The following is an 18748-nucleotide window of genomic DNA, read 5'->3' as shown; positions in this document are numbered from 1 at the left end:
AAACTATTAATTAATATTAATTTACGTAATTATAGGGTGATTTATTTAATCGAACCGTGGTAACAAAAGGTTAATTACTTTTATATTAATCTCTACGTGAAGTGGAAAAGAGAGGTTCCAACCGTTAGTTAGATCGCCGGTCAAACGCTGATATAGAGACCCTCAGATGGCCCCTGCGCTGGCGCTGACTCGAGGTCGAATTGGGCTTCCAATCCGACACCAATCTCTTAGCAACCAAGGTGTCTGGGCTGGACCGAGAAATAACCCGCCCTACTCGCACACCTTTTACACGGAGCACCATATTGTCTTGTGAAAGATCCCATCCGTGCGGAAAGAAAGTCCCAGCCTCAAACTTGGCAATCCTAACGGACGTCAAAAGACTCACACCGTTATGGATTTCAACGAAGGGCCCGCTGTGGTTTGGAACCCACGACGGCACTTCTTTGCAAGACCTGCGCATTCGTGTACAGTTCTTGTGTCCAGTTCCCGACTGGGCGATGAGGCCGAAATTTTTCTTCAAGGTCAGGAGGGCGAAGTCCTTGAAAACCTCAGCCGGGCTCTTCGTGTAGTCTGGCGTAATGATGACAGTCGTATCAGGAAACAGACCGAGGACGCCATAGAGATAATCGCAGGGATCCGTAGCATTGAACCGCGATGTCTCGATCATCATTTCGTTCAGCAGGGTGAATTGCTCCGCTATTGTATGACTTTGAGGCTGTCGAGATGGCATCAGGGTGCCGTCAACCATCCTGGTTCCATGAAAATCACGGATGTCGCTAGCCGCTTGCAAAACTTCTCTACCATGGAATTCGCTCGCCATCAGCTGCACAAAGTCCTTCAGCAATCTGAGACTGCGAGCCAAGTCTTCACTGCTTATCTCGTTGCTCTCACATAGAAAGAGGCGTTCTTTGGCTAGTACGTTTTCTTGGACCACCCATAGTCTGGACCAATACGGTCGACTAAGTATATCCCGAATGGCATCCGACTTGGACGCGAAAGCCTGTGGGGAGCTTAACGTATCCGCGTGATGCACGCATCCTCGTAGAAATGGCAAGATTGAGTGGTCATCTACGTCTGGTCCCAGCCAGCACAGGACTATGCGAGCCTTGGAATAGATGCGAGTCATCAATGAAACTTGATGGCTTCTTTCGTAATCGTCTTTCTGATTTACGCATATTGCATCGACCCACAGAAATGAGTTGTTGGTTTTAGATCTCAAGACTTTCAGGGCAGCGTGGAGGTTGTTGGTGACTTCGAAACCCAGACCATTGAGAAGGATAGACGTGGTTTGGTCCTTGTCTCCCCATGCGTATGACAGAGCATTGAAACCAGGCGCTTCTTTCATGCTTTTGGTGTGGAGATTGACTTTGATTATGTTCTCATTGTTCTCTGCTGCTTCGATTTTGAGCAATCGGATCTGAGGCGAGGGCGCTCGCTTCAGATCGCTGGATGAATATCAGCAACAGACTTGAACTTTCGATACGGTATCTCTCTCACGTGTAGTGGTTTTGGCTTTCCATGATAACATAAAAGGTGCTCATGAGCTGTCTTTAGCCATAGAATTCCTGATTGACCCTTTGATCTGAGCCTGACGGTCTCAGCCATGTCTTGTACACTCTCCGAGTGATTGTTGTGTGGCCGTTGGGCATTCAGGCTGACGGGGTTGCCTTGGGCTCAGCCGCCAAGCATGCATGCAGTCAAGCTGCACCGACTTCCAAGACTCAGACTGATAGGTTGAGCCCCTACGCCAATTTACTCTCAAGTATGGTACCTAAGTAGGCAAGAGAGGTACCCACTACCTAAGTCCAGAGATCGGCATTGGTCCATGTTCTCCTCCACATTAGCACGGCTTGGTCCTTCCACATCTTGATACCTCTTTTGCTTGTCAAGCGGCAGCCCTCGCTTGGATAGTCTACTGCCAAACCACACTTTCAGATTTACTTTGCGACGTTTTGGAAAGTAATATGATATGTCATCACGACTGAAAATGCGGCTACCTATGAAAATCGAACGAGATAGCGAACTTGTTCTACAACTCTTAAGAACACACGGTTATATTGCATCACGATACACTATTTGTAGACTGTTTGGTGGTTCCTAACAATCTCGCCATAATCTTTAAGTCAGATAGGTCTGACCAGAAATAAATTCATCGTCAAGTTATTCTGGCGCTGAATGCACATGAAACAATCGAGCGGGTCGAGGTAGCCGTCAGACTTGCACCGATCACCTTTCCGCTCTCCTGTAGACCTGAAATCAATAGACGCAAGAGAGATTACCTCTGCTGTCGGTCCACGTTCTGTTCTTCTATCGTATTTGTCATGCTCAAGTGCGGGATGACGGAAGATTCTAGTAGCTAGTGGACTGCTGGACATAACTATCCTCTTTCACAATTGCATAGAAGTGGGACTTCTGTTGGACGCAGATCCGCCTCCATCAGAATAGAAGAACAACAGAACAACGACGCAAACGCCAGTGTTGTCTCTGATGCTTTCTCGGTGTGGCTATACGATTATTCTTGCAAGGTCCAATGTCGAGTTTTGGGCTAATAAACTGTGAGACCTACTCTCTTCCACTTTCAGGCCAACTGCCTCTTCTCCAAGACGTACTATGTTCAGAGCAGGTATTCGAGGCTTAAGAACACCTCTGAACCATGACGTACCAGAGACATAAGTGACTGAATTGTATGAGAGTTATTGAATTAGTCTTCATTACCTTTAGATCTTTCGTTATGCTTATTCATATGTCTTGAGGAACAAGAATAGGGCAATAGACTGCATCTTGAACCTCGACTAAAGGTGACATGAAGTTGTTGTCGAATATGAACTATACAATAGTATGTAGGGTCTTTATACAATTTTGCAAAGCAATGGAGTATCTACACTTTATAGAAGTTGATTTTCACCCCCATCTAGGCCGGATACCTGCTTTTCAGCAGAGAACCACAGTCTCCCAGCGAGCATTACAGTCCTTCCACTGACTGAGCCATACATATCCCACCCCGACCCTCCGCGCAACAAACGGTGCACACGGCAGCCGCTCAACAAGCATGACATTGAACCGCCACATCTCGTGGAACTGCCCCTCAATAAACGCCCACTCATTACTCTCGCTGACCTCGGTATCGACAGAGGCACTGACAACAATGAAATCAAGTAGCTTCCTCCGATCCCTCACCCCCTTCCGTCCAGAAATCCACTGAGCATCCATCTTATCCAAATACCCAACATGCCTCCCCATCATATCCAAAATCTCAGCATCCTCATGTTGCCCCTGCGCCCCTCTCGCCCCGATAGTCTTCCGATCCCGCCCAACTCTCAACGAGGCAACAGTCGTATTAAACACAAGGGCCCCGGGAAAGTCAAGCGCGATCTCAACAGCCCCCGGTTCGAGCTCCGCGTGCGCGAGCGCCTCCCACGGACTGTGCGGACACTCCCGCCACATGGCGGCGTACTTCTCGTCAGTCTCCGCCGAGACGTTGAACTTGCCCCCGGCCATCTTCCTCTGCAAGGGCGGCAGCTTCTCGATCCCGCTCACCTTGGTCAGCCGCATCGAGCTGCCCAGCCACCTCTCCGTCACTCGCACCTTGCGCAGCAGCCCATCGCCGTCTCCAGACTTTTCAGCAGCCCGCCTGGTATCGTACATGTAAAACTGCACCAGCGTCACGATCCGCACAAGCTTGGTGTCAAAAAGCCGCGCATCGCCGTGAATCCACCGATAACTTGCGGCACTCCCTCCCGAGACTGACGACCACGCCGCCCAGCTCCAGCTCGGTATCCCCAGGCCTCCATCATCTCTACATCGGACGGCGCCCGTGTGGCTCCACATGAGCGTCTGTGGGAGGTACATCTCCGGCAGGCCAAAGGTCATCTCGGTGCGCATGGATTCCCCCACGGCGTTGCCGATGCCCGCAAAGGCGTTGAGGACGTCTGCTTCACGGGAGAGCTGCCGCGACGTGTAGTCTTCGACCCATTGGCAGTAGTTTGCTAGCGATACCTGGCCTCTCAGCTTGACTGGTGCGTCCTTGCTGTGGAGCGCTCGACGGTAGAAGCCGGGGATGTTGGGTATGCAATGTGTCTTGTCCCCGTTTGCCGCTTCGTCGACATCTGTCTGGCCCGTGTGATGAGTTTGTGAGTCGTGCTCATCATTGGGCTCTTCTGCTTGCGTTTGCTCTACATCCTCGTCGGGCACAGGTGTAGGAACACCTTGCCGCGCTCGTCCCCAGGCCAGTTCCTCAGCGGCGTGACCACGACAGCACTGGAACAAGACCTGGTACTCCGTAATGAAGATACTACGCCTGGAAAGCAGCCTCTCCTGGAACGTCCAGCCCCTCCGGTTCCACAGGGACGCGTCGACAATCGTTTGCAAACCGTTCGGGTCAATCCCCTTCCCAACGTTCCGGTTCCATGGCGGACACCACAACGAGGCCCGCGGTCTCCTGGGATTGCCGGCATATCCCGGAAATCCGTTTCCCCGGCGGTCATTCAACGCGGCGAGGATCGAAAAGGATGCAGACTGGTAGATCCGGTCCATCCCGTCTATCTGGTCGGGCTTCGACCGCTCGTCATCTTGGATGATGCAGAGCCGATCCACCCATAAGTAGCCCTCTCCGAGGTCCCTACAGAGGGCTATAGCGTCCAGAATTATGCGTGGTAGAGTGACTGACGCGAGGCTCCCAGGGATTTCCAGGTCCTCGGCGTTTGTCTTCTCCAGCTGGGCATGTCCCGATGCCTCGGTAGCTTCCCACATGTAGCTGAGAGCAACGAAGCGTACCGGCCCTGGCGGCTTGACAATCTTCATTTCGTGGATATCGATGACCCGAAACCCCAATGGTAGACTGCCTGAGTCCATGTTAGAGTTGTTATGCGCAGCCTCGAGCTGCAGGCAAAAACCACTTACTGATCGACTTGTACTTGCCTACACAGTGGTGGCCGTGGAGAATCTCGCAACCGTCGATCCAAACTTTTAATGTCTCGACATCAAAGTACTCAGCATCCCATTCTTCGACTGCCTGCAATCTCTGAGGTTCGTCCGTCGAGTATCTAAACAAGAACTGCGGCGTGACCGCAAAGGGCGACGGCACCGACGCCCGAGCCCTCGACTCGTCCGGCACCGCACTCAGAGTCAACTCCAGAAACAACCTCACAGAAACTTCATCCAAAGAAGAAGCAAACAACCGGTGCTTCTGGTCCTCAGCCAGCCCCGCGTCAAGAAAGAAAGGGCCCTGCAGTGTCACAAACACGCAGGCATCCGGGCAAGCACGTAACCACCCATCCTCCCGCCGTCGCGCCTCGACAGTCGCAGCGACCGCGCGGCAAAACAGACACGTTGGCGACCGGAGCGAGATACTCTCCAACGACACGTAGTGGTGGGCTTTCGAGCCGAGACCGGCGGCGAAGTCGGGTACGTCCCAGTCCTGGCATCGCTCGCACAGCCGAGGGCTGGGGTCGGTCTGCCGCCGCTTCTGTATGAGCTGCGCGACGCGTGGGAGGTTGGTGGCGGAGGCTAGGCCCCTGAATGAGACGGCCTCGGGTCTCTTGGTTCTCGGGAGCATTCAATGGGTTGAGGATCGAAGTTGGTGATGTTCGAATTATCCGAGTATTCGCAAATTGGGACTGTACCACATCAAATTCTTGCGATGCCATACGCTGAAAAATGATAGAGATGCCGCTTTGGATAATAAGAACCAACAATACTTAGATATGAATAATTGGAGATGGGGTAATTGTACAAGGTAAAGATTCAAAGGTTTAGATGATAATGATGATGATGATGAGATCGCATTGTAGATCTAGGCGGGAAGATGTGGGGTCCATATTCTCCTTAGCCACGAAACGGGTTTTCGGTTTGCTGACCAACATGGTGGTGCCGAATACTGGTACTACCATCTTAGTTTGAGGCTAATTGTTAATTGAGACGACGCGGACAAGGTTGGGTTTCTTCAACTCAGCCAGGATAAAGGGGTTAAATCTACGTCACATGCGAGAATGCGGACTAGTTGACGATGTAGTTTGATTTGGTCTGCTGTAGAATCGGTCAGGTAAATGTCATAGCATCATGCACTGGAGAAGAGAGCATCAGAAAGTAGAAGAATCATGATGGACAAGTAAAATACGACGAACGATCAAGTCACGGTCTTTCAGGCAGCATAGCGAAAACCCAAGGACATACAGACCTCTTATATTCCATTGAACTCCCACCCTATGCCCCTTGGCCGAAGACGTTGCTATTGTACATAATTCGACATCTTCACGCTCCGTTTCTTTTTTCGAATTTCCGCTGCAAAACTGAAAGTTCGCATGCTGAGTTTTCCAAGGAGATCCCGTTTCTCCTTTACCGTTGATTTTGTGTGTATGGTCAGACAACGTGGAAAACGATCTGTCGCCTCGTGTAGCGTTTTCCAGACATGACAGCCCCATCCCATGATACCCCCGTCCTGCATTGAAGAGGGATGACAGACCGGATGCAAGACCCCATGCATCAGATTAAACATTGGTAGGTAACGAACGTGGAGTGGACTGTAGTACCACATATCACTGAAGGGTGATGAGATACGAGGAAAGGTGTACTCTATACATATGAGAATGTTATAGGAAATGACCAGCGTAGACATTGGCTTCGTTGATCATGCGTAGAAAGCCTCGAAGAAGTAGATGAATCCAAACACCAGGAAAGCAACAGCGCCACCGACCGTGACTGTGTCGAGTTAGATGGGAACTTATAACATGGGTTCGATGATAACTTACCGACTTTGAGACTGACACGGCCTGCGATGGCACGGCCGCCAATAACGGCAGCACCGGTGCAGATGCAGTGGCCGACCATGGCACCGAGAATAACCCACCAGTAGTCCTGTCCTGCAGCCATGGCAATAGTTGCAATCTGACTGCGGTCGCCCCATTCACCCAAGAAAGTCATGACGAACGTTTGGACCCAAGCAGGGCTGAGAAGAAGGCCAAGGAGGTTGTTCAGGCCGTTCAGGGAGCCCCTAATGCCACCAGAACCGGGAGAAGGGCTGCGGGGCGGCGACGAGGAAGGCGAGCGCGGGGGCGAGGGGAAACGGCTCTTAGACCTAGACTTCCTGCTGCCGTTGAGGCCCATTTCCAGCGCGTAGGGAGACACAGCAGAGCCCCGCCTCTTACCCTCCTTTTCCTTCTCAGCCAGCTCTCGCTCGACCTCGTGCAGCTCGGCAGTCACACCCTCGTTAGGGTCCATGCCCAAGCCTTCACGAAGTAGCTTCGCGCCGAACACGAAGAAGAGACCAGCAGCAAGGAAGCTGGTCACGCGCTTGGGGATTAAGGTCGGAACAGCGTGGCCGAGGACGGCTGACAGAACAGTCATGACCAGCAGGGCACCAAAGGCGGCAGAGAAAACGACGATCCGGTCATGCTTCATCGCCATGAGGGCAGCTACAAGGAAGGTCTTGTCGCCAACTTCGGAAACGAGAATCATGGTAAGAGACAGGACGAAGGAGTGGAAGGGTTGGATGACACCTTCGGCCTCCTCGTCGAGGCTAGATGAAGACTTGCCCTTGGGCTTTGAAAGATCCAGATGATCCTTGTGCGCCGAGTTAGGGAGAGGATGGGGCTTGTCATCGAGCTTGTCAGGGAGACCGGCCGGTTTCTGCCGCACCTCAGTCAGCATTTCACGCCTTGACTAATATTATGGCATTCACAAACTCACCTCGAGCCCTGCAATCTCATCGGCAGTGTGGCGATCATGGTCATGCTCCTTGCTCGTGACGGAGTCCTTTTCGCTCGAGATCTTCTCCTGTTCGCTGTGCGGCAGAGGGGGCTTTTCCTTGGGAGCCTCTGGCTTATTGTCGACCTTTTCGCCCGTTCGGCCCTCAGCTGCCTTGCGCGCCTTGTCCTTTTCGCTAACACCTCCTTCGGTGCCCGTAGTTCCCTCCTTGGGCTTCTGGCGTGTCTTGTCGTTCATGACGCCGTCGTTGGTCTCGGGGATCTTCTTGCCATCGACAACGGTGGGGTCGGACGGGCGTCCCTTCAAGGGAGGCAATTCCTTCTTGCCATCGGCATCAGCGCCCTCCTTCTTGGTCTCTCTGGTCTGGTCGACGAAAGGACCCTCGTGGGGCATGCCGTCCTTGCCATCGACAGGCGCGTGGTCGGTGCCATATCTGGTCTTGATGCCAGAGGTGACAGTCGAGTCGGTGGCCTTTTCGGTGGAACCTACCGCTTTGGCGCCATTTTTGTCTTTGGTTTCGACGGCGAGACCAGCGACGAGGGATGGGATGAGGAGGAGGAGCAAAGGGGAGGGTCGAGTGCGCAGCCTCATGATGGCTCGTTCGGGCTGTCGAGCCTCGCTGGTATCTGGACAATGGGGGTGAGATATAAATGAGAGTTTGGAAATGAGCCCGAGAAGAATTCTGCTATTTTTGCTAAGGGGGCAAAGGAGAAGGAAGGGTGTTTTGGTGGTTTCTGATTAACTCTGGCAATGCGACAGCTCAGCCACGGGTTCTAAAATTGTTACGTATCTTTGCTGCACGGCCACGGGGGTAGGCAGGTAAGGTAAAGTACCTTCAGGTACCTGAAGGTACGGAGCACCCGACATTAGACGTGAGGTGGACGCGCCGTGGCCCCATGTTCCGAATCCCTTGAGGCGCCCCACAGGGGGCGGCGACATTGGGGATCATGGAACCCCTAGAATGTTTCCGCCTGAGATGTCTTGAAGGGGATATATACATAGAGGACACTTCAAACGTTGGATAACGGCTTAAGAGGCATATTGTCGCATTGAAGCAGATGGAATACAAACGCTTGACTTTCAACAGAGAGCAAGCAAATTCAAGGTGTCGCGCAAGCGCAGGGTGTAAAGTAAGCAGGTCAATTGCCTTGGTAGGCATACTTCAGTCTCTTCTGCTGAGGTACAGAGCGTGCACGACAGTCAAAGGTGGTACCTTACATTGGACCAGGTTGCATCCAGGCGACCCCAGATTTGCTCAAAGAATTCCGAGTATTTCTTGGCCGGACCCTTTCGTGAGCTCTGGAAAAGATACGTACATAATGCTTACAGTGGCAGAGTGGGTGGCCGAGGAGAGCTCCATCAGCTGGCGCCACTGGCATGCCGGAGCTTACAATAGCTGTGCTATCTTATCTCCGCCGTTCGGCCCAGGACACCCCACCTACCCCGGGACTGAATGGATGTCGTCACGAACAACCGCTTCTTCGTGAAACATAATCTGAGCGTTGTCTCTTGCTGTCTCTCTTTCTATGCTCAAATCGTTTGCTTTCCTGCACTTCAGCCTTACACCACACCACGTACATAGAGCCAGGAATCTAGACGATTGCCACGGACGCACCTGCATAGAGTCCTCCATCACACGTCGGCCGTCTCAAATCCGAGCTCCGCTGTATCACTAAGCATCAATCCGAACTTCCGTGTGAACACAAAGTCAGAATGGACGACTCTGGGGACAGTCTGCGATCGCCCTCAGCGAGCATGAGTTTGAATGAAGAGGATGACGAGCCCACCTGGACCTATCACTTTGATCCGGAAGATGCCGGAGATATGGACGACAACGATGAGTACGACCCCGATTTCCAAGATGAGCCAGAGGAGGAGGATGGAGACGATGACGAGTATCATGGTAACAAACTCAAATCTTCCACGTTGAATCACACAGAGACTCACCAAGCACAGATGCCGAGGACGGCGGCGACAGCAACGTAGAAGTGGAGGTGTTCATGGGTGCTGGGGACGAGGATGACGATGATGCTGAGGAAGGCGGCATGGCCGCAAATACAATATCGAGGCTCATGACTCTTATCAGTGAGCCATACAATGCCAAATAAAAAAACCTAATGTAAGTGGAGGCTAACCATTGATACAGCTGGCGCTGCGGGAAACGGAACCGGGTTTCTTACACGGGCCCAATTACTAGGCCTGATCCAAAGTGGCGAAGTGACACTGCGCAGTACTCTCGAAGAAGATGACGACGATGAAGACATTGGTTGGGGAAGAAGACGCAGACGGCCTCGCGCAAGGGAGCCGAACCGCTTCCCCAAAGTACCGAGCGATGAGGGCACAAAGTTAATGCACTCTGGCGTTTTCGGCGCCAATGATTATCGAGTGACAAAGAAGAAGCAACTGGCGCGCAGGATATTGGATCGTGAGCTCGGCCTAGGCGACAGGCGTGAACGGAAGCAGAACCAAGATCTCATGGCTCAGGGCATGATACCATCGACAAACCCCGAAATGATCGTGCACTATGACGACCCTGTGTATTCTGGCCAGTTCTCCGACGACGGTAATTTTTTCTACGCCTGCGGTCACGACTTCAAGGTTCGCATGTACGACACCTCCAATCCGTATAATTGGAAATATTACAAAACGGTCAATTATCCTTGGGGACAGTGGACACTGACCGACGCATCCCTGAGTCCCGATAACCGCTGGCTGGCTTACACGTCAATCCAAAGCAACGTTTGTCTGGCACCTACGGACCCCAATGACACGGGAGACCCATATACTTTGGATCTCGCCGAGAGGAGCGCGGGAACTCAACACGCAGGATGGCGATCGAGGCACTCCTTTGGAATTTGGTCCGTGAGGTTTTCAGGAGACGGTCGCGAGCTCGTGGCCGGCACCAATATGCAGTCGATCGTCGTATACGATATTGAGTCGCGCACTGTGTTACATAACGTCGTCGGCCACGAAGACGACGTGAACGCTGTGTGTTTCGCAGACAAGTCCTCTCCGCACATTCTCTACTCTGGGTCGGACGACGCTACCATCAAAGTCTGGGATCGACGTAGCATGGGAGACGGGCGGCCAGCTGGCGCTTTCGTGGGCCATGTGGAAGGCCTCACGTACATTGACAGCAAAGGTGACGGTCGCTACATTCTCAGTAACGGCAAAGACCAGACAATGAAGCTGTGGGATCTGAGAATGGTCATGTCCACGGCTAAGTACGACGAGGTCAACCCGACAAGATTGACTAGCCACAGTGACTTCGACTACCGATGGGGTACATACAGGGACGAGGACTGGTTTCCGCATCCCAACGATAACTCGTTGGTGACGTTCCGAGGACATCGCGTGATGCGCACGCTGATTCGGTGCCACTTTTCGCCTCCATCAAGTACGAACTCGCGTTATGTTTACTCTGGCAGTCAGGATGGCAAGGTTTACATTTGGAACATGGATGCCACGCTCGCTGGTACCATTGATGTGAGGAAGGCCACCAAGAACTCGCGGCCTTTGGAGCGCCGGTACCGCATTTACCACGGTGACGACTTCCCGGGGTGGAACACGTGCGTGCGCGACGTGAGCTGGCATCCTAATGCGCCAGTCCTTGCTGGTAAGTTTCCCCATACTCCACAAGCCTCAGACCATGACTGATCTCCTCCAGCATCCGCGTGGAACGGCTTCAACATGGCTCACGGAACCTGCACACTGCATTCGTACAACGAAGCCGAAGAAGACGAAGCGGAGCCTCAGATGGGCCGGAGTGTCGACGAGAAGCTGCGCCCTGTCGGCGAAGCGTTCCAGAGCTAGTTAATTCTCTCCAAATCTCCAGGAACCGATTCACTTGGGATTCACTTTGGGAGAGTGGCGTGGGATGATTATTTTAATTATTTTGTACATCTTTCACACATGTCCAACCCCTCTTTCGGCAATGATACATGATCGATGAAGCCACTTTGGTCTCGGGGTATCTCCCATCACTCCCGCGCAGCATCTCTTCCTGTGTTTGGTGCAACGCTGCCACAATCTGCCTGTGTTATGCTTTTTGAGACCCATCCCTGCGTGTAAAATCATTTTGGTCGTCACGTGTCGACGTGAAAGTGCTCGAGAAGCCAGCCCGAAATATCGGTGCTTCCATTGAAGATAGATGTAGCGTTTATGCGCCTCCGACAAGGATATTGTTGACGGGAATGTGAATCAACTTCACGATGTAGCCGACGGCGCCCATGATGAGAAAACCGACGCCGACAGCCTGGCAGAGCTTCAGGAACTCGAGCTTGTCGGCTAAATGACAAGTTAGGATTAGAGTGTTCTCGGCATCCTCAGACGGGGCGCAACGTACGCTTGGTGCACCTTCTCATGAACTGAACACCTTCCTGAGCGAACTCGGAGGGAACCTCGAGGATCTCCTTGACTTGGTCGGCCATTATGGGTAGAAGCGCGTTGGGTGCGGAGAAGAGAAAGGGGTGGGTAATCTGATGAAAGTCGCGAATGAAATCCCAATGGCCCGCAGTGTAATAGAAAAGCGCAAAGTCGATAAATGAAAGGCGCGGCGACGTGTGTTTAAGGCGTTGCAGGTCGGGCGGGTGGAAGATTCGAGAGATCGAATGGGCAGAAGGGAGATGTGTTAAATTCAGCGCGCTGTCACCAAATGGTCCCCAAAATTTCGGGACAAGCTCCCGCTGTGGAAGGAAGAGCCAGATTGCCATTAAGGAGGCATGGAGGAATAATGCGCCGGCCGCCGATGCGCACGCCACATATGGCTTATCTAAGGTTGGGATGATAGGAGTCCCCCTTGGTGTCCCCTTGGGTGGAGGAGGGCCCCTGGATTCCCCCGCCAGTGGGCAGAGAGGGTCTGGTCTGGGTCATTTTGACCAGCCATAGCTCAGTGCATTCAAGCACATGACAGGGAGACGAGAGACGTACCGCTCAGCGGGCAGTCGCGAGCCCCATTCGGGCATCCACTGGCGGAGTCTGTGCCTGCCGCAGCCTGGCGGCCATGGCCCTTGTCGGGTCCCGCCTGGCTCAGGATGCGACCTCAGCTCCTGAAAGAGCTCCCCCCAGTTTTCTTCCCTTCCCAACCTGAACGTTCCTCCACTCACCTTCCTCGACCGCATTTCTTTCATCGCGTCGACATCCAACCGAATCGTCCGTCCTTGAGCTGTTCGACAACATACAGCTCTACTCAAGCTATCCTACGCGTCGATTTTCCTATCTACACAGAATACATCAGAATACCAACGAAGCGACGCGCCATCGTTGCCTACTCGCCAGCCGGAAACCTTGATTGGGCTTCCTGGATCACTAACTCATCACGGCTAACAGCATCGTTCACGCAGTGAGCGAGCAGGTACGCGGTTGGAGCGTCGGCCAAAGGCGGTAGCAGAACAAGCAAACAGTCTCTGGAATCGCGGGATCCTGTTTCCATTCTTCCTCGTCCCAACTACATCTTGTTGCCTGTACCTAAGGCTTCTGGGCCGAACTAGGAAAGAAAGTACGGTCACGTCGCCATTGGGGAAGACCGAAGCACAGAGCTTCGTCTTCATTTTTATTTGGCTAAAGGAGAGGATTACATTGGCTTGGCACTTTCCATTCCAACCTCTTCTATCCTGTCTGCGGAACGAGGAGTGTACGTATCAGATGTTCTCTGTTTCTATCCTACGTTCGACCTTTTTTGGCTCCAGAGTTTGGCTATAACCATGTATTAGCAGCGGCTGATAATGATGTTCAAGACTGCAGACATTTCCTGTATCTCGCAGACTAATAACAACCTTTTTCCAACTACAACCAAGCTCACTGCCCCAACTCACGGCTACCAGATACTACCGTCGCCATGGCTGAGGAGGAATTCGAGATCGATATCTATGGCGATGCGCCTCAAGATCACCAAGACGGAAATGCCGAGAACTATGACGGAACCCCGGCCAACGGCCATGCAGACAACCACCAGGAACAGCACGACCAGCAAGTGCACCACGAAGACCAGCAGAAACACGAGCAGCAGGAAGAATACCACGATCAGCAAGAGGCGCCTGCTCCCCAGCAAGGCGTGAAGAGAAAGGGCGATGACCGGCCGGTCGACCCTGGCGCAACCACGGCCCTGATGGTCTCGGATCTTAACTGGTGGAACACGGACGATGATATCAGGGGGTACGCCAGAGCTGGCCACTGCGAAGATGAGCTCAAGGACATCACCTTTAGTGAACACAAGGTCAACGGAAAGAGCAAAGGGTATGATTCGTGCTGGGGAATTGACATGCACAGCTGCTAACTTTGCCCTCAGCCAAGCCTACATTGAGTTCACATCGCAGCAAGCTGCCACGGCCGCCAAGCACGCTTTCGAATCGACAGATAACGCACAAGGCGTACCGAAAAAATACCAGGTCACCTACTCGAACCCTCACGTCAATCCGTTCCGCACGCTGCCTAAGGATGCACCGAACCGCGCAGGTAAAGACCAGGGCACCCGACCTGGCGGCAACTACAACAACCAAGGCTCCTCGATGGGCAGCGACTTCCGTGGAAACGGCTATCGCGGTCGGGGAGGTTTCAACGGTCCCCGTGGCGGCATGAACCAGGGCGGCTTCAACCGCAACTTCTCGGGTGGTATGGGAGGTGGTTTCAACAATAACAACAATATGGGCGGGGGCGGCTTCAACAACGGCATGGGCGGTGGCAATTTCGGCGGCGGCGGTTTCCAGCGAGGCGGCGGCTTCGGCGGTGGCATGCGCGGCGGCCCCGGCATGCGCGGTGGACGGGGCGGTATGCACAACCCGATGGGCGGTATGAACATGGGCCCGATGGGAGGCATGCCCAACATGGGTATGCCTAACATGGGCATGATGGGCGGCGGAATGCCTGGTATGACTCCCCCTTCTCTTCAATTCTCCCAGCAAAGCCACAATCCCTCAAAACCTCAGCCTGCTTTTGGGTCAACCCCAGAGCGCAGTTACTCTGGCCGGCGAAAGGGCAAAGCTGCCAAGACCGGCCAACACGAAATCCCTTCAAGCACCAAACGGCAGAAGGGGCAACCAAAGCCTGTTTTCGAACAACCTCAACCTGTCATTGCACGAGCGTTGGGCCGATGGACAAAGGAGCGCGGGTTGGAGTATATAGCAGGCACCCTTCCAACCCCTACAACCGCTCGGTTCGGCTCAAGGATGCTGCCTCACTACTCGGCTCCTCGCTGATTACCCTTGGCTGGTCTCTCTGCTTTTTGGGTTTTCATTCGTTCTTCACTCGAAACCGCACAAACTGACTTTTCCCCCAGGATTTCAAGGCATGCCGCAACAGTTCAACCCTGCGTTCTTTGGCGGAAACCAAGGCGGTGGAAACGACTGGGGCAACCCTCATGGTGCTAAGCGACCTCGCCCGGAGTAGGACTCCCGGCCAAGACAGTTTGCGAGATCTTGAGGTAAGGGGAACGATTTAATGGCCAATGCGTCGCAGAACTCACGGTCACGAACCCCTCCATGCCACATATAACCCACATTTCATTCCTTTAGCCAAGATTATCTCATCGACGAGATCTCTTCGCGGTTGTCGGGAAATTTGGCTTGATCGAGGCCTCTGGTCTCCGTATAAATGAGGGGTACATTGGCTGCAAATTCACGAAGCTCGTTCCAGCTACGGATGGATAAGTGCGGCCACCAAACTCTCAGATGTTTGCTTCGAGTTACTGTATGTGTACTATTAGAAAATGGCTGCATGGGAATGGTACCCTAGCACCTCGGTTACGGCGTTACAGTTCAGACCTGAAAAGCACAATCTACGACTGCGTTTCGTCATTTCACCCCTCGTTTCTCTTGAAAGAATACCAGCAGCTTGTTATTCATTGGTCTTTGGAAACATTCAGCTTTTGTATCGTGCCGCGTACAAGTAATTTTATCTGCTCCCAGCGAGTAACAATCATGTCGCGCTGGAACTCCTCGCCTTCATCCAGCTCACGCGCTGTCTCGATCTTGGACCCAATCTCCTCATCATACGCAACCAGCATCTCGCGCAGCAACTCATCTACCTCGGGCTGCTCCGCCTCCCCGTCCGCAAAGCCATCGACGAACTGCGACCACCGCCTCGCGGGCAACATGAGTGTGCGCAGTGCCACCTGCGTCCGATAGCAGACCGTCTCCGAGTCGATCACATACTTCCCCAGAAATCCTTTCTCCTCCAGCCGTCGTCGGTGAGCGGCACCCAGGCGCGGGAGGACGGCGTCATCGATGCAGACCTCGTCCCACTCGTTTTCGCCCTGGGACATGACGAAACCGTACTCGACTAGTAAGAGGTCGTTGCTGTGGCGGCCGTAGCAGATGTGAATCTCTTCGCCCGGCGTGTAGGCCCTGTCGGCTTTTATGGTGAAGGAATACTTGTCAAAGGCGACGGAGCAGCCGTGGGCCGCGTGGTTGAGGAGGTCTGCGACGGGTTGTAGGACCATGTGGTCGTCGCGGTGGCGTTTTGCGGTTTTGGGGGTGACGTGGTAGAAAGTGCGGGAGTTCACGAGAAGCCAGGCGTGGCGGTAGTCTTTGTATGTGAGGTCCAGGTCCGGGAGGGTTGAGGAGACGAGGGACCAGTGGGATTCGAACTTTTCGCGTTGGGCTTTGAGGAGGGAGATGGCTTGGGCTGGGAGGAGGGCGGACAGGGAGGGAGACCAGGTTAGAGGGCACGAGGAGAGGTCTTGCGGGGATGGGAAGACGGCGGACCAGGTTTTGAAGGCGGGGGAGTTGTCGAGGGCGATGTCGAGGGCTAGGAGGGCGTGGACATGTGTTTCTTTTGGGAAGGGACGGGTTAAGTGTTTTGGGATTGTTGAGATTGTTTTTAGGCAGGGAATTGGGACGTCGAGGATTGTGTCGTCTTTCTGGGGTGGAGGAGTTAGTGTGTGAGGGAGTTGAAGACGAGATTGATGTGAATAGCATCGTGGGGCGTGGGGGGTTTGAAGATGCGTACCTGGAGAGGCGCTGTTACGACGATTCCTATACCTCTTCCTGGGAGAGCTCGGGGGCCGACGTTGGTTACTTTGATTCCTTGGGTTTGCGCCCAGGATAAGAGTTTCTCGATTGCGTCCATTTGGTGTTTCGTTTGGAGCCAGAGTTTGGATTAGATGTCGGAGAGTTTGATAGACAAAAGTTAAGGTGAGTGTAATCTTGAAGAGTGGCAAGAGATCGTGTAGGTATGAGGCTCTACGTTGATAAATCGACACTCAAATATAATTTTTGTGAGAGGAGTGATTTGTAACTCCTTTTCGCTTGTTATCCGATGACAAGATTAGTAGTATTATACTTGGACGGCGATGAACTCTCGCATCTGCGGGCCGTCGTAAAATTGCCGAGACTGGGGTGAACAAGTCTCGTGAGAATAATGACTCGTTTTTTTTCTGCGTACAATTGAGTTGACAAGCTACACTAGGGCCAAGAATTTAAAAAAGTAAACATCACAGTTGGTCCTGCGGTGAAAGCTTGAAGAATGACAGAAACGAGGAAGTTGAGACGAGAAAGAGACAGAAAACTAAAGTGACGAATCAAATGCGCCGAGGGGCATTTCCAACGATCTGGAACGGGAGGCCCTTGTCCAACCGACCTAACCCACCACGGGGCACCACTGCCGTAGAAATGTGCAACTGCTATCGAAAAGGTCGGCGCTAGTATCCACCGACTCCCCGACCCGACCCTGCTTGTCCAAATTCTCGGGGGAGGCCGTCGCCGAGGTGAGGTAATGGAGCTGCCCAGAGCTTCCAAAATGTCTTCCGGTCATCGAACCATCCTCAACCTGAGGTGAGACCACGGCTTTCGACGGGTCCCGGCAGCTCTCTCGTCCACGATTCCAAACCTCTCGAGGACGCTTAACGGCATGTAAACGATTGAAACACCACACTTGAAATACAACCGCACAATGAGAGCTCTCACAACCGTTTCTGCGGCCCAAAGCCGCCGCGCCCTCCCCGCCATCTGCGCGGCCTGCACCTCAACCACACCATCCTCGTCCTCCTCGTCCTCCTCCCGCCGCCCCTTTTCCGTCCTAAACCGCCCACCACCAAACTACCCAGGCCACGTCCCCCTCACAAAGATCGAGCGCGCCGCCCTAGGCCTCGGCGCAGGCATCTGGTCCCTTCTAAGTCCCTACCGCGGCGACCTCATCGCCGCCGTAGGCGAGACCACCGCGACCCCCTACTTCATCTACCGCCTCCGCGACGCCATGCTCTCGGACCCGACGGGACGCCGCATCCTCCGCGACAGGCCCCGCATGACCTCCACATCCCTCAACCTCGCCCGCCTGCGCGCCATGCCGGAGAACAGCGTCGGGCGCGCCTACGTAGGCTGGCTGGACCTCGAAGGCGTGAGCCCGGACACGCGGCCCGTTGTGCGGTACATTGACGACCCGGAGTGCGCGTACGTGATGCAGCGGTACCGCGAGTGTCACGACTTTTACCACGCGCTGACGGGCCTGCCGATTGTGCGCGAGGGCGAGGTGGCGCTCAAGGCGTTCGAGTTTGCGAACACGCTCCTCCCGATGACGGGGTTCGCGGTGCTGAGCTACGCTACCTTGAAGACGGGGGAGCGGAAGCGGTTCCGGGAGATTTACGGGCCCTGGGCGGTGAAGAATGGGATGAGAGCCAAGGAGGTGATTAATGTCTACTGGGAGGAGCAGATGGAGAGGGATGTGGATGATTTGAGGGCGGAGCTGGGCATCGAGCGGCCGCCTAATATGAGGGATATTCGGAAGAGGGAGAGGGAGGAGAGGAAGAGGGCGCGGGAGGCTTTGAAGGGGGTTTAGACTCGGCGGATGTGTAGAGATAGGTTATACAAATATTGTATGTTAGATGTAGTTTGTTTATTTCTTTTTATTCTTGGTAGGATCCTGTGGAAATCCCACACGGACAAGAAGCCAATCTGCTACTTTTGCAGTAATGCTTATAAACGCCCTCCAACGCCGGCACGATATCCCCTCCCGCCGAGGCAGGTCCACAGTCTTGCCGTCAGAACCATTCAAAGTCTGCGCAGTAGACCACCGGTAGTTCGAAGAGAAACCCCCCATTTCCCTGCTAAGGAGCACA

General features: G+C 53.6%; 8 protein-coding genes across 8 annotated transcripts; 3 read left to right on the top strand and 5 right to left on the bottom strand.

Moving 5' to 3' along the window:
• Positions 1–124: 124 nt before the first annotated feature.
• On the bottom strand, positions 125–1541 carry CORC01_08849 (uncharacterized protein; the record flags this gene model as incomplete). Its single annotated transcript, XM_022620479.1, has 2 exons — positions 125–1445; positions 1498–1541. 2 exons carry the CDS (start codon positions 1539–1541, stop codon positions 125–127), a joined length of 1365 nt encoding a protein of 454 aa, XP_022473013.1.
• A 1390-nt stretch (positions 1542–2931) lies between these two features.
• On the bottom strand, positions 2932–5554 carry CORC01_08848 (uncharacterized protein; the record flags this gene model as incomplete). The annotated part of the gene is made up of 2 exons (XM_022620478.1): positions 2932–4841; positions 4900–5554. The coding sequence occupies 2 exons, from the start codon at positions 5552–5554 to the stop codon at positions 2932–2934; spliced, it is 2565 nt and encodes an 854-aa protein (XP_022473012.1).
• A 1071-nt stretch (positions 5555–6625) lies between these two features.
• On the bottom strand, positions 6626–8292 carry CORC01_08847 (uncharacterized protein; the record flags this gene model as incomplete). The annotated part of the gene is made up of 3 exons (XM_022620477.1): positions 6626–6696; positions 6747–7623; positions 7684–8292. The coding sequence occupies 3 exons, from the start codon at positions 8290–8292 to the stop codon at positions 6626–6628; spliced, it is 1557 nt and encodes a 518-aa protein (XP_022473011.1).
• Positions 8293–9414: 1122 nt separating this feature from the next.
• Positions 9415–11514, top strand: CORC01_08846 (WD repeat domain-containing protein; the record flags this gene model as incomplete). The annotated part of the gene is made up of 4 exons (XM_022620476.1): positions 9415–9604; positions 9658–9786; positions 9848–11317; positions 11369–11514. The coding sequence occupies 4 exons, from the start codon at positions 9415–9417 to the stop codon at positions 11512–11514; spliced, it is 1935 nt and encodes a 644-aa protein (XP_022473010.1).
• Positions 11515–11860: 346 nt separating this feature from the next.
• Positions 11861–12131, bottom strand: CORC01_08845 (translocase SEC61 complex gamma subunit; the record flags this gene model as incomplete). The annotated part of the gene is made up of 2 exons (XM_022620475.1): positions 11861–11988; positions 12047–12131. The coding sequence occupies 2 exons, from the start codon at positions 12129–12131 to the stop codon at positions 11861–11863; spliced, it is 213 nt and encodes a 70-aa protein (XP_022473009.1).
• Positions 12132–13537: 1406 nt separating this feature from the next.
• Positions 13538–15084, top strand: CORC01_08844 (RRM domain-containing protein; the record flags this gene model as incomplete). The annotated part of the gene is made up of 3 exons (XM_022620474.1): positions 13538–13935; positions 13988–14565; positions 14975–15084. The coding sequence occupies 3 exons, from the start codon at positions 13538–13540 to the stop codon at positions 15082–15084; spliced, it is 1086 nt and encodes a 361-aa protein (XP_022473008.1).
• A 451-nt stretch (positions 15085–15535) lies between these two features.
• CORC01_08843 (SET domain-containing protein) lies at positions 15536–16764 on the bottom strand (the record flags this gene model as incomplete). Its single annotated transcript, XM_022620473.1, has 2 exons — positions 15536–16555; positions 16645–16764. The coding sequence occupies 2 exons, from the start codon at positions 16762–16764 to the stop codon at positions 15536–15538; spliced, it is 1140 nt and encodes a 379-aa protein (XP_022473007.1).
• Positions 16765–17586: 822 nt separating this feature from the next.
• CORC01_08842 (coenzyme Q biosynthesis protein Coq4) lies at positions 17587–18468 on the top strand (the record flags this gene model as incomplete). The annotated part of the gene is made up of 1 exon (XM_022620472.1): positions 17587–18468. One exon carries the CDS (start codon positions 17587–17589, stop codon positions 18466–18468), a length of 882 nt encoding a protein of 293 aa, XP_022473006.1.
• Positions 18469–18748: the final 280 nt, after the last annotated feature.

Source organism: Colletotrichum orchidophilum, assembly GCF_001831195.1.
Source record: "Colletotrichum orchidophilum strain IMI 309357 chromosome Unknown Scaffold_77.1, whole genome shotgun sequence".
NCBI lineage: Eukaryota > Fungi > Ascomycota > Sordariomycetes > Glomerellales > Glomerellaceae > Colletotrichum > Colletotrichum orchidophilum.
This window is presented reverse-complemented; position numbering and strand designations above follow the sequence as displayed.